Source organism: Phocoena sinus, chromosome 11, assembly GCF_008692025.1.
Source record: "Phocoena sinus isolate mPhoSin1 chromosome 11, mPhoSin1.pri, whole genome shotgun sequence".
NCBI classification, from domain to species: domain Eukaryota; kingdom Metazoa; phylum Chordata; class Mammalia; order Artiodactyla; family Phocoenidae; genus Phocoena; species Phocoena sinus.
The window spans coordinates 83,022,853-83,044,667 of record NC_045773.1 but is presented as its reverse complement, the minus strand read 5'-3'; the positions used below and the strand labels follow the sequence as shown (position 1 = coordinate 83,044,667).

Genomic DNA, 21,815 nt, shown 5'->3' with positions numbered 1-21,815 from the left:
GGGCACTGTTGAGCTACCTGAACTGGGAACAGAACAGAAGGAAAACGAACAAACCTGCTGATCTTTGAGGCAACCTGCCAGCAGTTGGTTAAGGCTGCTGGGCGGTACAGGCAAAACTTCGGCTTAAGTTATAATAATATAGTCTTAGAGTACCGTGTACTTGATACATTCTTCAGGTACACACACACACTTATAAACAAAAGACTTTCTCTAAAATGCTGCAAGGTTCTTATAAGCTACACACTCTAATAATAACTAGAATTTAAAAATGCATGACTTTAACCATGGAAGATTTTCACATGCGTGGAGTGATATTTTTAATTTTGATTTCTTTCTGTGGACTTTGGGTCATCATATTTTCTTCTCCCTTTTGGAATCAGTGATTAACATGTAGAATATGAATACAATGTTAAATCATTTCATGTGATAATTTGATTAAAAAGCCTGGGTTGCCTTGACATCCTGCGTGCATTTATTACTTGGCCTGGCATGCATGCTGGTATCTCACATATGCTGATTCTGAGTAATTCTCTAAGGTGTTTACTCATGTGTGAGAGATACATATGATGTGTTTTAAGCAGATGCTTCTGTAGCTTCTATTTCTTGGCTGAATGAATTTTCATTCTCAGAAAAGTCTTCTTAGGCTTAAATATTTTCTAAAACGAATTTTTTTTTTCAGCTAATAATTATCAAGTACTTACTAGATGCCAGGCCCTGTTCTAAATATTAATTTAATTCTTCGGAAGAATCCTGTGAGGTAGAAACTCTTGTTATTCTGCTACCCTTATTTTGCTGTATGGAAACCAAGGCACAGAGGGGTTGGTTAACTTGCTGAAGGTTACACAGCTGGAAAATGATTATATTGATTTTTTTCCCAGCTAGCCTGGCTCATCTTCATAGCCACTACACAATCCCTCTCTCTGAATCAAGAAAACGTGTGGTTGGCATTGTTCCATCTTTTTAGGATGGTCCTTTGAGTATCCATTCTGCTGCCTAGTGGCAGCACCTCTGATTATTTCCTGAGTGAGGAGAGAACCTGTTTTAACATTTCAGAATATACTCTATAATTATTTCATAAATATTTGAAACATTTGGGAATTCTTTTTTTTGTTCACACACAAAATTCTAACTATCAAATTCACATTTTTATTAATTCTATTTATCATTCAGGGAGGTATTATGGGATGGGTAGCATTGAAGCACCTGTGAATCATTTTTCACCAGATTTGCATAGAAAGTATTGTAAATAAAGTAATTAAGTAAAAAAAATAAATTCTGGCTTTTGACCCAAAGATTCTAAAATAGAATTTTGGAGCCTTCAGTGCATTTGTGTGTGGAGGGGGAGGTGAGGATAATACCAATATTTGCATAAACTTCAGTGAAAGTCTTGTCAGTTAATGTTACCCTATGAGTTGATGAAATATCCTGGATCTTATTCTGTAAACAGAGTGACCACAATGGCATTTTCATAAGATAGTCAGCAAGCAACTTGGATACTGCCAAAGGAGCTTCGCTATGTGTGCAAGAAAGCACCTGTTTTAAACATGGATGTAACCGTTAATGATCTTTGCTTTGTGTACTTTTGTGTTCAGTTTTCACCATTAAAACAAATGCAAAATCCTTTCTTTGGGCTTTGTGTGGGTGATTAAGGAAGTATTCAATGGAACTTTGAGAATCAAATTTAACTACAAACATGTTTATAAAAATTTTGAAGCAAATGTTTAAGAAAGGATACTGTTAGAAATTCTCTTTCCAAATAACATTTTCTTTAGTAGGTCAAAATGTATTACGAATATTTAAGGGAGAAAACCCACACAAGGACAGCAGGCCTAGAAATTGCAAGTGCCAAAAACTTTTAGTAAAACAGTTTGAACTAAAGAGAAAATGCAGGGAGTTCCCTGGTGGTCTAGTGGTCAGGATTGGGCACTTTCACTGCTGTGGCCCGGGTTCAATCCCTGGATGGGGAACTGAGATCGCGCAAGCTGCATGGCACAGCCAAAATTAAAAAATAAAATAAAATAAGGAGAAAAAGCAGGAACGTTTTCCTAGAAGGATAAGGAGAGGAAATGAGAAAAATATGGAGAGACACAGTATATGTATGTTATGGAACCAAAAACATGCCAGTAGGAATGACAGTTTAATTCAGGAAAAATGAATAAGAAAATATTCATTTTCTCTGAAAAAAAGAAATGCATTAAAGACTTAGATGGGAAGGAGATAAATCAGCCAGGGGTCAGAAGAGCTGTCTGCCCCAGACCAGGATTGGTGTCCCCAAATGCCCAGAGCTAACTACTGTCATGTTATAAATCCCTGTCAGGCTAAGTGGGGCGAGATTGTACTTACGTATTTCTGCAACTATAATATTGCTCAAAAGTATTTCTACCCTGGGATTTCTTTTTCCTAAAGTACAACTGTACACTGAAAAGTGTTGGTATATTCTGGTAGTTTTCAACCCTGGCTAAGTATCAGAATTGTCTTTTGAATACATATATATTCCATGGGATGATATGTGTACATATACTATATATATATATATATATATACATATTCCTCAACGTTGATATTCTGATTGAGTTAGTTTGTGGAGAGTGGTTCTGGGCATTTTATATTTTTAGAAGACTTTTGTTTAACATCACAGTTTTATTTGTGTGAATATTTCATGTGTCCATTTAGCCACAACTTGTTTGCAGGGTTTTTACTTGAAGAGCCTCACTCACATGAATGGGGCTCTGTGAAGCCAAGTTCACTCTGAGAATGAGAGTTCCAGGGTGACCCACCCTTTCCCAAGCTTCAGGACCAAGGAATACCTGAAGTCTTCCTAGAGTGCAAGAATCCATTTTTAATATAAATCTATAATTGTATACCTCTTAAATATTTCTGTTTTGACATTCATGATTTTTGAGTCAATGTCATTGAGAAAAAATTAGAAAAGAAATTAGAAGGGAATAAGAAAAAAAGAACCATGTCATACACATTATTTTAAATTTATTTTCATGAATTAAAAAGCATGTTGAGATTTCATGTTTACCTGTGAACACTGACCTTGCACTTTTCCTCTGTAATGAATGGCATTTCTTCCTAGCTAAGTCTCTGCTTATAAGGTGTATGTTTGTGGTGGGAAAGGGTAGTGAAAGTCAGGAGCCTAAAAACACTCACTTTGGGGCAGAAGAATATAACCATCTAATTATTTCAGAAGTGATACAAACCATATGTCATTCAGAGCTTTCCTGACCTCTCCTGGGTCTTTTGTCTCCATCTTTGGGTCTCTTCTCCCTTTTTACCTAAGTCTGAGGTTATTATATGAGGTCTCTCTCAGACCATAATCTCATTCTAAATCTCCCCAACAGACATTTATTTATTAACCAGGATGGGGGGGAGGGGTGTCTTTTTTTTTTTTTTTTTTTTTCAATTTAACTAGAGTGACTCTTACTGTGGAAATTTTTTAAAGTTGTCAGGAAGCCAGAGAAACTTTTTGATTTGAGAAATCCTTCTCTTCAAACCATATTCAGATCCAGTTCTGTTCTATTCGGCTTTTTTTTTTAAAAAAAGAATGAAAACAAAAATGGGATTAACCTGTTCAAAACACCCATAATCTCATCATAGGCCTCCCAGGGGAGGGCCCTGTAGGCTTTGTAATGACCTTAATCAAGTATTAGCCCTATCTTACTATTAATCCTGGACTCTACAAAACAAACGTATGTTCTTGTCTCTAAAACTAGAGAAGGTTGAGAAAGGATTAATGAAAGAAGGAAAGGAGCTTTTAGGAACTGCAGGCCAATCAGGCGCAGAAGGCCAGGAAGAGGGTCCAGAGGTAACTGATTTCCCAAGCCTAGTTTTAAATTCCTTCTCTCATATGCATTTGCAGAAAAAGGAGTCACCCAGTACATGTTTGAATTGAGGAAGAGAAGAAAAGGAAGAAGTTTTAATTTGCAGTCGTTTGTCTACCTTTCTGTCTTTCCAAACACAGGTCTTTTAGGACGAGAGCCTCTTCATGGCCAGGCTTATACTTCACCCCATCAAAATGCGTCCTTTAAAATTTAAACATTAAAAGGACTGAAAAGGAAAGTCCCTTGACCTATAACTCTATCTTCCTTTACACATTATTTTTACCTTCCCCAAGGAACCATTATCTAACATTAGTTACCAAGTTACCAAAAGGAACTGTGGAGTGAAGCTCTTTGCTCCGTGTCCTTGAGCTGAATATACTCAACTTGCAAACGCGCACAGAAGAAAAATAGTGCAGGGCAAAAGAGAAACTAAAGCTCTTTAGCTGATTGAAGGCCACCTCACATTACGGCCCGCCAGACGAAGAGCGAGGTATTCCGACCAATCAAAACATTGAAATGTTAATAAGCCCCTCCTTGCCCCACCCCTTGATGACCTAATTTGGAAAATCCACCGGGGCTCTCGTTTTCAATCAGGTCCGCAAGAATGCTATTTAAATAGCAGTGCTAACTTCAAAAAGTTACTGTGATAGCAGCCATGTCTGGTCGCGGAAAGGGTGGTAAAGGCCTCGGCAAAGGCGGCGCTAAGCGTCACCGCAAAGTCTTACGGGACAACATCCAGGGCATCACCAAACCAGCTATTCGTCGCCTGGCCCGCCGTGGTGGTGTCAAGCGCATTTCTGGGCTAATTTACGAGGAGACTCGCGGAGTGTTGAAAGTGTTTTTGGAGAATGTGATTCGGGACGCTGTTACCTACACCGAGCACGCCAAGCGGAAGACTGTCACCGCCATGGACGTGGTTTATGCACTCAAACGCCAGGGCCGCACCCTTTATGGCTTTGGTGGTTGATCACGGCATCGGCCGAGACAAGACTTCGACATCTTCTAAGAAAAAACCAAAAAGGCCCTTTTCAGGGCCGCCCACAAACTCGCTGAAGGGCTGTTGGACGTTGCGGAGGTGTGTGAAAGCCAAATGTCAGAGCTAATTTAACATGCGAAGTATGGTCGGAAGCTGTATTAACACTGCAGTTATGTAACTTAAGGCCTTGCGCTTCACTAAGGTGTTAAGAAACTTGGGTCTTTTATGAAGAAAGTAGGCTTTCGGAAACGGTGAAACGCAAAGTGATGTATAAGATTGGACCCATGAGAGAAATCTGGAAATACTAGAACTGTCCTTCTTAAGTGGACGGCTGGAGGCATCCATGGCACAAAAGTTCATAGTATCACCCACACAACACTAGGGCTATGCAAATGAAGGCTCTTTGGGGACAAGCTTTCATTGGCTGGTTCTCAGTGTGGCGAAGAAACCACTGTTTAATTACGGAGGGTGGTGTTACAAGGCTGTTTTCCTATTGGCCAAAACAAGGGGTTTCATACCGGTACCCGGAACTTAAGGGAAAACCTTCATTGGTTAACTTTTTAATCCGATGCAATGCAGGCGCTAATGAGCCCGAGGAACAAAGGCGCAGAGTGGCCGAGCCGCTTCTGCACAGGTTGGAGTAGTGCCGGGAGGTCGGCTGGCTTCTGGGCGGGATGAAGCCAGTTGTTCCTCTTTTCTCTTTGCGGTGATAGTCTGGGGTCAGTCCACTGCTGGACACAGAGAAGTAGCTCACTGCCTTGTCCAGCAAGTGAAGAATTTTCCTGCACTATCCCAACTCCAACCTCAGAGGGAAACAATGGCCACCTTATCCAAGCAAAGCGGGGCTGTGGCTGATTCTGTACAAATTGAAACCATTGTATTTAGTCGTTCTCCATATAGGATACAATTAATTTTTTTTTCTGTGGCCCGATTATACAAATGAATTCAGACAGGATATAGAACATGTTTGTATGTGTGACTGCATTAATTACGTAGTTTTGCAATGGGCTTTGTTCGAAGTCGCCCCAATACCAAGGCCCAAATAAGATTAACAGTATATATTTATTTTACGAGGATCTTTAAGAACGCTAAATTACAAGCTAAGTGAAAACAAACTAAACTGTTTAAAGCGGAAAAGAAGCTTTAACTCCGACCCTAAGCGTTTCCTAGTACAAGCAGGTTTGTGATTTAAAGGTCACACCCTAATATTTGAACCTCCAACATCTCCACACGTTTTAGAGTTAACGTTTTTCAGCCTGTGTAGCACAACCTGAACAAGCCTATCATTCTCTTCATAAACAGAGAACAATTATATTAAGACTAATGATATTATCAAACCAAATTTTAATGTAACAGTATGTGCTTAATATATAGTCATCTGGTAACTACTTACAAACTAATGAAGGTGAAAGGCATTTCAATATTCTTGCAAATGTAAAACGGAGACATCTGCGATTTACGCAACGAATCATAGTGGAAAGAAATCTGTTTAACGAGAGGTAAACTTCTCACTAATCCAAACTGAGACCTTGGTTTCTATATATTAACCCCTGTAAAGTCCATGGAGACTGAGTTCAGAAATCTTACATGGAAAGGCACGTTAAATCATATACTAGAGTATCATTAGGTGAAAAAACATGGTCAGGTATGGTTGGGCACGGAGCTTATCTCCTCTCTCGACTTAAAATCCACTTTTCTAAGCATTTAGGAACTTACATACAAGGAATGTGCCTTATTTTTATTAGGATGGACAACCTAACTTTCTGGAACTGGGCAGTCAGCATACTTTTAAGTAACCAGAGCTCTTCAGAGTCTCTACCGTTTGTCTGACAAGACACTATCACCAAATCACAATCTTGCTCATTGTCAAGTGATAAAGTTGACGAATAGTCGTTTCTTCCGGGGTCTTCTGAACACGCAATGTTACACCCTCAAAATCATTTGAGTGGCTCTTAAAAGAGCCGTTGGGTTCTATGAAAACTGGCTGTTGCCGAAATGTTACTTCTTGGTTGTTGCTTTCCTAGGATTAGTCTTCAGCTGGGTCAGTTTAGAATTCCCAGCCTTGGGCTTCCCTGCTCTGGCCTTCGCTGGACTTTGCCGTTGTTGTTTGCCCTTGGCGCCTTTAGCTTTTCTGCCACTCGAACCTGCTTTCTCAGCCATTGTTGTCCTCGGTGTCTTTGCTCTTTTGTTGGTCTTAGCTTTCTGCAGAGATTTGGAGTCTCCGGCCAAGACATGCTTTTTCATCTTGGTAGAAGCAGGCTTCTTGACCTTTCCCTTGGGCTCAGCAGCAACTTTCTTGCTGAGCTTGAAAGAGCCGGAAGCACCGGTACCCCTGGTCTGCACCAGAATTCCTTTGCTAACCAGGCTCTTGAGACCCAGCTTGATGCGGCTGTTGTTCTTCTCCACGTCATAGCCCACGGCTGCTAGCGCCTTTTTCAGCGCTACCACAGACATACCAGCTCTCTCTTGAGAAATGGAAAGGGCCTCGATGATCAACTTGGACAATGAGGCGCTTGTGGTCTTGCGACTTTCACCCGTCAAACCAACCGGCTTCTTGCCCGTTTTTTGGGGGGGAGGTTTCTCCATGGACGGTGGAACCCGGTCCGCTAGAGCGACGGGCACCATCTCAGGCATTACAATACAGTAGAGCAATACGTACCACCTAGCAAATAGCATAAACTACTGAACGGGCCTCAGGGCCTTATATAGGGCAGGGCGCGCTGTGATTGGTGCGTCGCTCAGGCACCGCCCCCGCCCCTTGGGGAAGGAGCATTTGTGTTTGTTTCCCTGCCAAAAGTTGAATGCCTCGAATACCCTCTGCATGGAATCGCCCAGGTTCCACTGCTGAATAAACCATGGAGATACAGATTTCAGATGACTTTTTGCCTTTTAATGAAAAATGACCCTGCATGCCAAAACTGTTCAATAAAGCCCTCGATTTTCAACAAAATTCAAAGGGAAGCACAAAACTTCCTCTCTTCCGTGTAAATATAAAAGTAATTTTTAATGAATGACTTATCTCATCTCTTCTAACTGGTCTTCCAAATGGTTGGCTTTCAGTTGGTGGAGAAAATAAATTATTCACGCCCTGATTTTTATTGAAAATTATTTATGTATATGAGGGAAGTAACACAGATATCTTAGATGTCTCACTGCAGAGTTGGAAGATGCTTTTAGAATTGTCAAAAAACTTCAGGATAACACCTTATTTGGGCAAACAATCTAATAAACAATGATCTACAGGCATGTGGATTGCTTGTGACTAAAACCACTTCTCAGTCCCTAAGGCTTGATAGCAGACCCTCAAGCATGGAGTAAATTACCTGGATTTCACACATGATATCTGCTTGGCCAAAATCAGGTCCCCCTTGTAGAGGGCATCTTGAACTGAGTTTTGCTCCTGGTTTCATTAGTTCAAACCTTACCCCTATACCCACACCCACCCCCTTCACCCTCCACCCTCAAAAAGAATATGTAAGGAAACAGATACAATCCCTGCACTTAATTAACTATAAAATATGAGGCAGGAACCCTGGTCTGAAGAGCTCAGTGGAAACGACAGACCCAGATCTCTAACAGGACTGGGCTGGCAGGTGTCCTGCAGAGCTGTGGGAAAAGAGTTATTGGAATAATGTCTAGGATGTTTCTCTGGGCTTGTTCTAAGACTCAGCTTTCTCAGAGGTGTATAAGAGTTTCAAGGCCTGGCCTTCCAGGAGGATGTTGAGGGAACGGTGTAATATGACCAGAGTCCAGGTTCAGCAAAGGAAAATCCCATAAGGACCATCTTGCAAAGATCCGCAAACGCCTGCGTGAGAAATTTGGTGACATTCTACAGACTGGGCAACCACTGGAGGCTTTTAAGGAGAGAGCTTATGTATTTTTGTAGTAGTTGTCTTCTTGTATGGTTGTTGTAGTTGCCTTGATTTTCGATTTTTCACATAAACAATTATTGTGGAAAGCCTAATGTCAGAGGTTGGTAGTCTGTTGTAATAGTCTCAGAAGAAAGACAAGAGCTTCATTTGAGGAGAGAGTGTGGGAAAAGAGAGTCTACATTTGAAATACTTCTGAAGAGGAAATGAGATGATGAGACTTTCAAACTTCTGATTGCAAAGTGAGGTAGAAAAGTCTCTTTCACTCTCTCTGTCTCACATACATGCTCACATGTGCACTTACACACACATATGAAACATAAATTCTGAAAACAATACTATCTTAGGTGCATTCTGATATATTTTCATCTAGTTTATTTTATTTTTTAAAAAATGCTGGTTGCAAATCATGAGATTGATTTCACAGCCATTGTGACCCTCAGTTTGAAAATTCTTTTCTACTTAGAGGGATTACGGGTGCATCTTACCAAGGGCTCTGTTTTAACGTGTATTTGGTTTCTCTGAACCTCGGTGATCCCTGAGAGGTCGTACCATTAAACGTCAGTGGCTTAGGGTCGGGTATGAGTGGATTGATCCTTATATTTACAGGTTGACAGAACATATCACTCATGGCTGTAAAAGTAACAGAGAATTGGCTAGTTTTCTAAAATTCTTAGATTCCATAATTTAAGATCCAGAGAAAAAACCATGATTCATATTTTGCATTATAATTCGAAAAGATACCATAAAAACAAGCTCACACACATATACACCATATATATGTGACAGTCATTGTCCCAAGTATTTTCCCCTCAAAAAATTTAAAAAATAAATGTATGAAATCATTTTATAGATGAGGAAACTGAGTCACAGAAAAGTCACACAACTTGCCCAAAGTCTTAGAGCTAGTGAGCAGGAAGGCTGGGATTTGATTTTAAGAAGTCTGGCTTCAAAAGGCTCTCCTTCTCCCATCTCACACTTAGTCTGCTCAGGCAACTCAAACAAAATACTCTAGAGTGCATGGCTTAAACAATAGACATTTATTTCCTCAAAGCTCTGGAGTCTAGAAATCCGAGGTCAGGGTGCCAGCATGGTCAGGTTCTGGTGAGACCTCTTTTCCTACCCTATAGACGGCTGCCTTCTTGCTGTGTCCTTACATGGCCTTTCATGAGTGCATGCACACCAGGAGAGTGATGGCTCTCTCTTTCTCTTCTTATAAGGCCATGAATCCTATTGGATTAGGGCCCCACCTCTATGACCTCTGTAGCCTAAATTACCTCCGAAAAGCCCTGTCTCCAAATATAGTCACATTGGGGGTTAGGGCTTCAGAATATGAATTTTGGAGGAGGGGTGGGCATAAATCAATCCATAGCAGATACTTTTCTCATGGAATGATTAGGAGGCTTATTAGAGACAACCTAGATAAAAGTAGTTTTAGTTACACATAGCCAAACATGGTTCATTATTCCAACACAGTCCTGGGCAAAGGAGGCACCTGATAAATATTCCCTTTTTTGGTCTTAACCTAAGATCCTACTTATTCTTTACAGAGTGCTTTCCCGTGGAACTGTTGCAATCCTGTTCATTGTTTTGCAGCAGTTTATTTCTTATGGGATCATGGCTAATAAAAATATGGGGAAAAAACTACCTTCACTCATAATGAAGGAAATTACATTTCAATATTTTTTTTGGTCTATCTGATTAAGTGTTTTAAAAATATTCTCAGTAAATATGACTGCTGTAAAATAGGAATTATTGTATTATGTTGGCGTTATAAGTTGGCATGGTCCCTCTCAATGGCAATTTGATGAACGTATATATTAAGGGCCTTAAAAAATGGTTTTACCTTGTGATTTAGTATTTCTACTTCTAGAAGTCCGTCCCAAGGAAATAATCAAATATTTAAACAAAGATTTATGTAAAAAGAAGTGTGATCTGTATGATTTATAATGCATAAAAATGGAACTCCTTCTAAATAGCCAGTAACAGAGGACTAATTAATAAGTAATCATACATCTATTAAAAATGTGCGTTTCTAGGCATGTTACCTAGAAAATTAGCTGTGTATATGTAGCATGATACCTAAATTTGCTTTATATATGATATATACTTATTAGAGATGGATCTCATGTCTGTGTTCATATTCATATATACATATAGAAAAGAGATACTAAGATTTATTTTAATTTCCTTTGTTATATATTTCTCTTCTTACAAATTTCTGCAATTATCATTTAATATTTTTATACTCAAAATAAATGTTTTAGCCAAGTTCTTATTGATCCTTCCGTGATTGTTAAAAATACCTCCTTTTATCTTCTTCTAGTATCATTTTCATTGACTTATTTGTGAGATGCAACAGTGTCCAGCAGTGACCAGTGGTGGGAAAATACATTTCTAAAGCCCATTTGCTCCTCCTGTAAAAAAAGAGATTGATTGATTAATTCACTTCTATAATTCATCAAATATCTGATATTGTACTTGATTCTGAGAACAGTAATAATGGCGATGGCTAATGTTCATTGGTGTTTGTTCTGTGCCAGGCAGTGCTGTAAGCACTTTAGACACCAATGCATTTAATCTTGCAACAACCTTCTGAGGTACGTATGATGGTCCTCCCTGCTTTATACATGAGGAAATTAAGGCTCAGAGAGACTGAGTTTCCCAGGTGGCACAGCTGTTGGATGCTGAACCATCCTCTACAGTAAAACCACACCCTCTAGCATTTGAGTCTACGTGCGCTTGTAAATAAAAGATGAGCATGATCTAGTCAGTGTCCTATAACTTACATTTGAGCTACGTCTTGAAGGGCGGGTAGGAATTTGTCAGGTGAGGAAAGGGTATTAGGACTTTTCACAAAGGAGACATAGTGACAAAGGCCAGGTGGGTGGGGATTGTCTAGGGTGAGGTGCTTGGGGGTGAGCCTTGTAGAACCGCTTGTGAAGGATGAGGAAGGCCCTTGCATGATGACAGGTTGAAGAGTTCAAGCTTGTTATTCCCACATGAAGCAGTTTTAACAGTTCCCAGAAGCCTCCCTTTTCTCACATGCTCATCTCTCTGGGCTGCTGGCAGGTGAAATCATTCCCCACTTTCAAATGAACCAAATCAAACATCTAATGGAAATGTACCCAAATAAATGCTTAGTCTCTTTCCTGGGTTGTTTTGAAATGCATTTTTCCAACTCTTCTTCACAGGTAGGCAGAGGCAAACCTAATTTTATGCTCTCTTGGTGTCCAAATTCAGTGCAAGGAAGTATATGCAGGGTTTGCTTACTAAGGAGTCCTCTTTACTACCTGTGGGCTGACACATTAGTGGGGCGGGGACATATGGGTTTCTGTGAAAATTGGTCACACGTTTGGGTAATATGAATACTCGTAATTATAAGCCACGCTTGACACAGCTTACACTCAGGCCGTCACTCCACTTTACAGAGAGAGGCTCTTGCTACATGGTTTGTGTGTGCTTGTAAAAATGTAGTCACAGTTACATAGTTATTTAAGTTTTGAGAAAGCTCTGCCTGGAAGCAGATCCTGGTGGTAGTGGCGGGTGGGCAAGGGGGAAGCAGTCCTCTCTTTAGCTGGTGAAGGCCACAGTCTCCCACACAAACCATTGACCATCTCTGCTGACTCATGGTGTGATCTCTGATGTTCCAGTAGTTTAACAAACTCACTGTTGCTTCAGATGTAGCAGCCTTAACAATTGCAAGTGGCACGTGTTATCTTAAACACTGTTGAAAATGCACCAAATTGAAGGACTGTGCTGGAGGGAAGCACAGCTCTTCTCACCAGCTCACGCCCAGAATGAGGGCAGTGATGGTGGTGCTAGAAAAAGAGGGACAGGTATTCAAGGTAGAACCAATGGGGCTTTGATTTCTCTTCTTTTCTTCATTGCTGGGTCTTCCTCCAAGAGTTTTGTATGTGCTTTCCAACTAACATTTTATTGTCTGAGAATAAATTGAGTTAATAGTGTAAAGCACTCAGAACAGTACCTGGCCCATACCAAGTGCTACACTAGTGTTAGCTACTCTTGTTATATTAAGCATTTTAATTAGTGCTAATGTGTATATTATATCTACCACCCCTCTTGATCCCCCCTTTTCCTGTTTTCCATTTTCCCTTTCCATAACATTTATTCCTTTCTCATATTCTATGTAATTACTCATAGTAACGATTGTTTGTTGTCTCTCTTCCCCAGCTGAGATGTAAGCTCCAAGAGGATAGTGACTTTGTCCTTTTCCAAGGAGACAGTCACTGAAGATAGCTGGAGGAACAAGAACCAGAAGGTGGTCCTTAGGACCAGAGAAGAAAGGGCAGAAATCCCCTCCTCAGACCATTCCAAAACTCTGTCTTCATTCCCTCTGTGGTGAAAATATCAAAGACGAGGTCCAGCATATATGCGAGGATGAAAACCAGGAAAAGCAGAGTGTGTGCAAATCTGGCTGCAGTACAGAACATGAGAGAAAGAGGCCGCAGACAGTGGGCAGGGGAAGAGTCCGTCAAACCGTGTTTCAGGTCTTTGGAATATCCTAAAGGAAGATACAGCTCTTTCAGACCCGTTCCAGACCATCCATGATGCCCCAGCTCACACGCTAGAAGGATAAAGACCTCACAGCCCCTTCCCCTCATTTCCAGCTTATTAAAATTTCCGATCATTTTAGGACAGTGAAAAATTCTGTATGGTATTATAACAATGAATATACGTCATTATACATTTGACCAAACTCATAGAATGTACAACATCAAGAATGAGCCCTAAGGTCAACTATGGACTTTGGGTGATTATGCTGTGTCAATATAGGTTCATCCTTGGTTTAAAAAAAAGTACCATTCTGGTGAGTGATGCTGGTATTGGGAAAGGCTATGCATGTGTGGGTGTATGGGTGTAGGGAGTATTTGAGGAATCTCTGTACCTCCCTCTCAATTTTGTTGTAAACCTAAAACTGCTCTTAAAAAAAAAACTTATAAAAAAAGTATATAGGAAAAACAATTTCAATCCACTCAGCATTATTTATGTCTAGAATCGATGGAGCCAGGCTCAGTCTCTGATGCTTAGAGTCAGGGAGGCCAAGCACTTTCCAAAACCTCCAAAAAGCGCTTACCCTGATGCTTGCTGGGTATCCTTGACCCACCTTTGAGGCTAGCAGCCTTTCTTCCATTCAAGATCTCAGAACTTGCATCATCTCTGTAGAATTGTTAAACACACAATCGTATTTGTTTATTAATTTCAATTTTTAAAAATATATGTATTTCAGTGCATTAAAGCCCAAATGCATGTGTTTAAAAATCTAGTGACCAGCGTCTAACACCTCAATTGTTTAAGCAAATCTAACAATAAAAGGGGCACATTTTTTTTTAAGATTTTTCTTTTCTTTTCTTTTTTTTTTTTTTTTTTGATGTGGACCATTTTTTAAAGTCTTTATTGAATTTGTTACAATATTGCTTCTGTGTCATGTTTTGTTTCTTTGGCCACGAGGCACGTGGGATCTTAGCTCCCTGACCAGGGATTGAACTGACACCCCCTGCATTGGAAGGAGAAGTCTTAACCACTGGACCACCAGGGGAGTCCCAATACGGGCACATTTTAATCTTTGATATTTTTATATCCTGTCCTACAGCTGAGTTTGGGCCAATTATAGTAGGGAAAAAAAAGTGAAAAGAAAAGAAAAGAAGGGAGGAGGGGAGGAGAGGAGAGAGAAAAGAAAATGAGAACAAAGTTTCTTCCTTATTGCTTTTGAAGCCAATTCTTTTACTGTTGGAGAACTCGATCTTGTCAGAAGACAAGTTTAGAGCTATAGGTGATGAAGTCAAGGTTTTACCCCAGTATTGCCTCCTTTAAGTATATCAGTCTCCTTATAGAATGAGACAAGTCCCATCATTTCTGTTCCTTCATCCCTTGGAGCCTGCAGCTGGGGAGATCTAATACCATGAATACCCATAGCAAGATGAAACCAACTCTTTCCATTAATTACTATACAAATTGCTTATTGGATGATAAGGTTATGTAAGTCTTTAAATAAGCAAACCAAAGCTTCATTTTCCTTCCTCAGAACTGAGGTGGGACAATAAGAAAGAGTTGATTCTCCAAATTTACTCACTTTTTCCTAATTTATAATAAACCCATAGTACTTGAAGATATGTCAAGCTGATTTTCAGAGTCCAAAGAATTTAGTCAGAGCCTAGAACGTCTTGCTGGCAAGGTCAAAGGCAACTGTGTATTTGGCCCAATTAATTTTACGCTTAGTCATCCAGGATTGCACAGGGTGAAATTTTGGAAAAGCTAGATAATTTTTAATACCTTTTAAATTTAGGACTGTTGGACAGCAAAGTACTGAATCTACACACCCTTCGAAATCTGGACGCTTCAAGACAAGTGATAGCTATCATTCCTTATGTCCTTAGGTATACGCCTAGAGAGCTAATTAAGTACAAGTGTGGGAAAAATAATGCATTTTCTGTCAACCTGTTGGACCAAGGTAAATGCAAAGGAATCTGTTGGCAATCTTTTTATATCACTTGTGAAATTCCTATCATTTAAGAAAAACCAGCTCCTACCGACTGAGGTCTTCAGTCACAAGCTGCCTTAGTTCCCTTTAGGGCATAAAGAAGGTTATAAATGAAACTTGTCAAACACCACACAAAAACTGAGTACCTACCATGTACCAGGCACCCCTCAAAGTGTGTTCTATGCATTAAAGGTCTTTGATCATCACAAACATCTAGAAGGTAGGTGCTATTACCATCATCCTCAAGATATAGAAGAGGCACAGAGAGATTAATGACTTGTATCAGTCTCACAGCTAATAGGTGGCAAGCTCAGCGTCAAACCGGGAGGTTTTATCTCCAGGGGCTACACTTCTGTCAACAGGGAGCAATGCTGTGCAGCCATTTTACTGGCATCCATACCATTTCTAGGGCAAATATTTTATATTTTCTATTTCATTTAATCCTCACTCCATCTTCTCAAGTAGGTAATTACTATCACCCCACAGGCTCAGAGTACTAGGTTTGTCAAACAGTAACTCAAAGACACTTAGTTAATTATTAGCACACTGTTAACTTGTGTATAAGGTATGCCAAGCAATAGATTGATTTCATCCAAGTCAAAAAAGATGACTATGAAAGAGAAAGAGGGGAGGAAATACCTTTGGGCTGTCTAGGAACAGGATATCATGTTTGTACATTATTTTCAGTAGGAAAGGGTTCAGTGTGGACAATCTGTTCTTACACAGACCAAAGAGGATTAAAAAAAAAAAAAGAAAAATAGTGATTGTCTAAAAACTCTCAAGATTGGCTGTGAAGAATATGTGACAGGCTGCCTCTGTATAATATGGTCCACTGACTCTCAGTCAGCATTTCCATCTTAGGTAGGTCATATCTTCACCATTTCTGGCATCAGAGTCTCTCAACTTCTCCACTTTGGTCAAGACTCTCATAATAGAGTAGCGGGTTTTAGCCTCCTCTTTGTAACACTTAGTCATCTGCATATTAGACAGAGGAGGAAGACAAAAACGTTATGAGGACAATCACAAATATAATAAGAAATATTTGAAATCTCTATTATCTTCAAGTACTTAATTGGTATGTCTTAATTAGAAGAACAGGCCTCAAAGATTACCTTGATGGATTTAAGTTAAATAAGTGTCATTTTTCCTAACCACAGTTGTAACTCTAATTTGAGCCATACTCAGAAATAAATTATGTAGTACACATTCTTTTGTTCAGGAACTTTTAGTCAAGGTATAGATAGAGGGCTAGGCTCTGGGGATTTTTAATTTTTTTCTAATACTTGAGAAGAACAAATCTGAAATCTAATCATTGGAAAAACTGATAATGGAGAAAAGGACAAAGAATAACACAACGGGAAGGAGAAGGAAAAAGCTATCTATTCTAGATCTCATCTTGATCTGTAGAATCTTAGGAGGAAGCTTCCTACTTCCAAAATTCTGGAAATCTTTTAATGTGTCACGATTGGCTTTCCAATGAGAGTGTATATGCAAGTGGTAGGATTCTAAACATGTTTATGCTGTGAAAAAAAAGAAAAATTCCATTTGTCCTGAACTACAACATTTGTAGTTAAAAATACTGGAAATGGTCTTTTCTAGCATTGTTAAAAGTTGACACTTTGGGGAGTCTCTTTTAATACAATCTTTAACTGTATATTATGTAGAGGTGTGTCTGTTGAAGTCTTTTTTTGAAATGTAGATTGCATTTGTTGTATATATGACAGTGTAGCCTACATTAGTTTTAGATAATATCTGACACCTGAAAATGTCAAAAGAGAAGAAAAGACAAGTCACATGGATCTTGTGGTACAATTTCAAATGATGAGAATTTATGGGAATATTTAGATGTAGGTCATATTATCATTATTATTAAGGTTAGAAGTAAAATTTTGGCACAGTAAGTTTATGTTCTTTTGGGAATTTTACTTTAAATTATTTGTATTATCTTCTCAGCAGTTAGGGGGTGATATAGATTGATATGTTCTGATAAGAATAGTTTTATATTTTGTCCATGATCTCATGTTTTATTATTTAAAATTATCACAAGTATTCCCAGGTGGCAAAAAAGATCCATATATTTCAAAACAATAACATGAAATTGATTTGTTAATGCTGTGGTTCTTGAGATATGGTTGAAGCACTGTCCCACCTTTATTGTTTTTCAATTTGTACTAATTGGATATATAGCAATATTCAGTCACTTGCCAAGTTTTTGAGATAATCAACATCTTTGTAAAACTTGAACTAGTTTGTGCTTGTGTTGGAGTTATTTTTTGTTACATGACCATGAAGTCTGGAAGTGGTTGGGCTACAGAGAGATGAGAGATTTGGATAGTCAATTTTTATTGAGGGGTGGTTGATAAACTAATATAGTTATAAATTCAGTCTTTAATGGCAGCTCTAAAGTATTATTACCTTGTCAGCATAAATAAGACAATACATATAAAACTGAATTTACTACATTAATGAACAGTAACAACTTTCTAATAAATAAACAGACCAAACATAGCCATTGCTTGTGCACATATTTGTGTTTCTCTGCAGCTATAGTACTTGGTAGAGTCAGAGCTGTTTGTATTAACGACAGCCCTTTAGAAAAACAGGCAACTGTGTTCCCTCATAGGCATAAGGAAACCAGGAGGCCGTCCAAAACCTGCCTTGTCCTCTGGGTCCACATACACACTTTACATATCCCTTCTACATATTTAAAGTAGCAAAATCAAGCATAGCTATTTCTATTCTCCTACGGCATCTATATGTTCTCTAACCTGTTAATCTATGGTCATTCTTAACTGTGTGAAAATAAAAGACTTGCATAGATCTGTTTTTAGTGATGTGTATTTTGTACCCTCCAACTTATTTAATTTACCCAATTTAATATTTATCTAAATTTTTAAAGTTATCTATAGACTTTGAACTCAGTATTTAAGCTGACACAATGAGTCCTTATGATTTGTAACATTAGAAAAATTAATTCCATTTTAAAAATGACATTACCTATCTACATTATCACTATTTTGTGATAATTTAGTTCAATGCATAATTTACGTAATGTAAAATTTTAAATAAAGTGATGATAACTCATCTAATCAGTAGAGTTAAAGAAATTTAATAATTTTAACTTAGTTTTTTTTAAAGAAAATAACCCCTAAACTTGTGTAAACTAGAATACTATACTAACATTATTCTTACATTATAACAATAATAAAGAAAAAGATGTAGAGCCAGTTTGTAAAGCAGAATTGTTAAGCCAGCAAATTTATCCAAAGGGTTAACTTGATTAGAAATACGTGATTTTTAAATTTCCTATAGAATTACATGCCATGTATTAAAATATTTAAGTTGTTCAAAAATAATGGAGTAGTTCTGTTTTTTTCTTATCTTGTAATGTGTTAACTAAGACCACTAATTAAATTCAGTTAAACTTTCTTTTCTGTCTGAGTTACAACTTAAAGAGGTAGCACGTTTAAAGCATCTGGAGAATTTGATTTTGCTCTTATTTTAAATTGATGTATGTTTTTTAGTCTTTATATAAGCTATTTAAGTTTACATTATAACTTTTAAAATTTTCTGCTGAGGTAGATAATTTGCTCAAAATTATTTGTATTCATAAAGCAGAAAATATTCTCAATCATTGTACAAGTTAGAGGAGCTAATTGTGAAACTGGAACAAAACTTAAAGAGATTTAATTTAAAAGCAACCAGAGATTTAAGTATGTTGATCAGTTAAAGAAACAAATGTGATCAAGATCAGAGATCCCTCAGGGTACACCACTGCTGGGAATATGAGTAAATTCTCTGATATCCTTCTAAGTTTGGTAGGAAATTCTAGTTTCCGGTGCCATATCCCTCACAATGAACTCATTAAGGTTAATAAACTATTTAATGTTTGTTCTCTACAAACATTGGTATTGGAAGCCCTCTCTTTTTTCTGACTCAATAGCTTTATTTATAATGACATATTTCTTCTCTCTCCTCTCTGACCTTACTTAAAGAGCAAGAAGGGACAATATTTTTTTGGAATTATTGAATAATAAACTTTAGAGGCTTCGGCATAGCAAGAGACAGGCCAATTGTAGGCTGGAGATGCTGTTTCCTTGTTTTCTTTCTTGTCTTAAGTCTCCTGTTAGGTCTAACGCTTTATTAAAGTTAAAAGTTTTAGGCGGCCATTTTATATTCATTTATCTTTGAAGCAGGAATGTTATTTTTGCAGATACTGACAATGATTTGGACTCATACTGAGTAATCACGATAACAGACAGTTTTGAGAGGAAGAAAGAAACTCTGATTTTTAGTTAAAAGAACCCACAGTATACAAACACAAAACACCAAACACAGTGGATCCCATCAAAGGCCAGAAAGAAAAACACCAACTTCCTCGTCCTGTGTTCTCAAATGCCAGAGATGACCAGAATCCTCAGACAAACACAAACAACCCAAAAAGGATGAACAAATGAACCAGATTCCAGATACCCTGTCCTCTGCCACCAACTAATTAATGATCTAGCGATAAAACCACTAATGTGTATCCAATCGACAAAGTACAATCTAAGAACCAAAATAAGAAGCAGACTTGGGTAAAAATAAATTTTAGCATACAAGAGCCAAGGGAAGATGAACAGAAAACTCAAAGTGCCCAGGGCTAGACAAGGTACATTTTCAGTTCACTTTTCTATTGATTCCTAAGGTAGGGCTCGGGTAAACAATGTCTTGGTGGAATCTTCAGAAATAAATGGTCCAAGGTGTTAATGATTAGGCAGCCTGCTCTTGTACTGAAGAGAAATCAAGCAATAGTTGTTATTTCATCCAACAAAGGCAAACCAGAATTTATATGTGAGGAAAAGAGGGGAAGAGAAGGAGAAAACAAAAACAAAACAAAACCTTGTAGTCAGCCTGGGATAGTGAATGTTTGCACATTTTTGGGGTAAACTGATTAGTTGGCAGTGAGGAGAGGTTAGTCTGATTTGGATCATCAGTCCTTGCGCAGGCTCACTAGGGGTATAGAAAAAAATCCAATTTCAGTTGTTGAAGGACTTGGGAAACTTTATAGTTTGGCTGAAGAGCTTGTGTGATGAGTCTGTGCCATTGTCCTATATTTGCACTTCTACCTTAATTAAGCCAGGGCTGCACCTCATTTCTCAGGTAACTTCCAGGTTAGGCAGCCAGTAACTGTGGAGCCGTGTTCCAATGGACACCTGTCTAGCGCCAGACAGGCCTTAGTATTTTTCCCAGGATCAAAGAAAACTGCACATTTAGAATCACGGGGTCTTAATGTTAAGTAATCTAAATCACATTGTATCTTACCTCAAATCGTTAAACAACAACAAAAAAACCTGTTTTCCTTGTAACATAAATTTTATTCCTGTAGTCTCCCACTTTTTTACAGAGAAAGCAAAGTTTACTCCTAGGTGCTGAAAATGTGTTCTAGACTTGGATAAATTAAACGCAAAATGCGTTTCTTTCACTTTAAAATCTTCCCCTGGAACAAAGATTAAACTGCTTAAGGGAAGGTGGAACTTGCCAGCTCCCTCCCCCACCCCCCCTCCCCGCCGCGCGACTACCTGGTTTGGGAAGGTTCTCTCCTAGAGACTTTGTATGCCAAGTTCAATAGCCTCCTTTCTCTTCCCGCCTAGTTTCCCCACCTTTCGGTGCCAGCCCTCGGTTCAACCTCCATGGAAACTTGCCAAGTTGCAAGCATCTCTTAAAGCAGTTCGTCAACCCCGACTGCGTATTACAAACCACCAGCCACTTACGCAGTTAATTTTCGTATTCAGATAGCTGTAGGTCAATTACAGTACATTGATCACTGGGACTCAAAAAATAGCTGACTTTATACTTGCGGTGACCCCCTAATTGCAACGGGTAATGGGTAACATTTGACACAACAATGCCAAAACCCAACAACCTGGCAGTGCTTTTAACAGCTTCACTTGTCATTCCTTAGACCCATTAATAGGACTTACAAATTTTTCTACCTTTGTCTTCTAATTAATGCACAGTACTTTTGGCCAAACTTCAACTTATAGAAAATAAGCAGCAGGTTACAACTCTCTTTGTGGACATGTGGGTGGCTCTTAAAAGAGCCTTTGGGATTAGCTGTAAAGACGCTTACTTGGCAAGTTTACTTGGAGCTGGTGTACTTGGTGACAGCCTTGGTGCCCTCAGACACAGCGTGCTTGGCCAGCTCCCCGGGCAGCAGCAGGCGCACGGCCGTTTGGATCTCCCTGGACGTGATGGTCGAGCGCTTGTTATAATGCGCCAGGCGCGACGCCTCGCCCGCAATGCGCTCGAAGATGTCGTTGACGAACGAGTTCATGATGCCCATGGCCTTGGACGAGATGCCGGTGTCCGGGTGGACCTGCTTCAGCACCTTGTACACGTACACGGAATAGCTCTCCTTGCGGCTGCGCTTGCGCTTCTTGCCATCTTTCTTCTGCGCCTTGGTCACTGCCTTCTTAGAGCCCTTCTTCGGGGCAGGAACGGACTTGGCTGACTCTGGCATTTTAAAACCTCAAAACACGAAAAATAAAATGAAAGTATAAAGAGGATTTCTGCTATTTATAGGGCCTTTATGCTAATGAAGGATGCAGACTGCGTCTTAGTTAATTGGAAGACAAACAGCAAGGCTGTCATCTATGGGC

General features: G+C 39.0%; 3 protein-coding genes across 3 annotated transcripts; 1 reads left to right on the top strand and 2 right to left on the bottom strand.

The window, feature by feature from the left end:
- The first annotated feature begins 4,476 nt into the window (after positions 1–4,476).
- On the top strand, positions 4,477–4,866 carry LOC116762437 (histone H4). The gene has a single exon (XM_032649356.1). The coding sequence runs from the start codon at positions 4,483–4,485 to the stop codon at positions 4,792–4,794; it is 312 nt and encodes a 103-aa protein (XP_032505247.1). The 5' UTR covers positions 4,477–4,482; the 3' UTR covers positions 4,795–4,866.
- Positions 4,867–5,882: 1,016 nt separating this feature from the next.
- On the bottom strand, positions 5,883–8,205 carry H1-6 (H1.6 linker histone, cluster member). The gene has a single exon (XM_032649299.1). The coding sequence runs from the start codon at positions 7,477–7,479 to the stop codon at positions 6,802–6,804; it is 678 nt and encodes a 225-aa protein (XP_032505190.1). The 5' UTR covers positions 7,480–8,205; the 3' UTR covers positions 5,883–6,801.
- Positions 8,206–9,697: 1,492 nt separating this feature from the next.
- On the bottom strand, positions 9,698–21,690 carry LOC116762418 (histone H2B type 1-C/E/F/G/I-like). The gene is made up of 2 exons (XM_032649337.1): positions 21,287–21,690; positions 9,698–11,089 (listed from the first exon to the last, which is right to left on the bottom strand). The coding sequence occupies exon 1, from the start codon at positions 21,674–21,676 to the stop codon at positions 21,296–21,298; it is 381 nt and encodes a 126-aa protein (XP_032505228.1). The 5' UTR covers positions 21,677–21,690; the 3' UTR covers positions 9,698–11,089; positions 21,287–21,295.
- Positions 21,691–21,815: the final 125 nt, after the last annotated feature.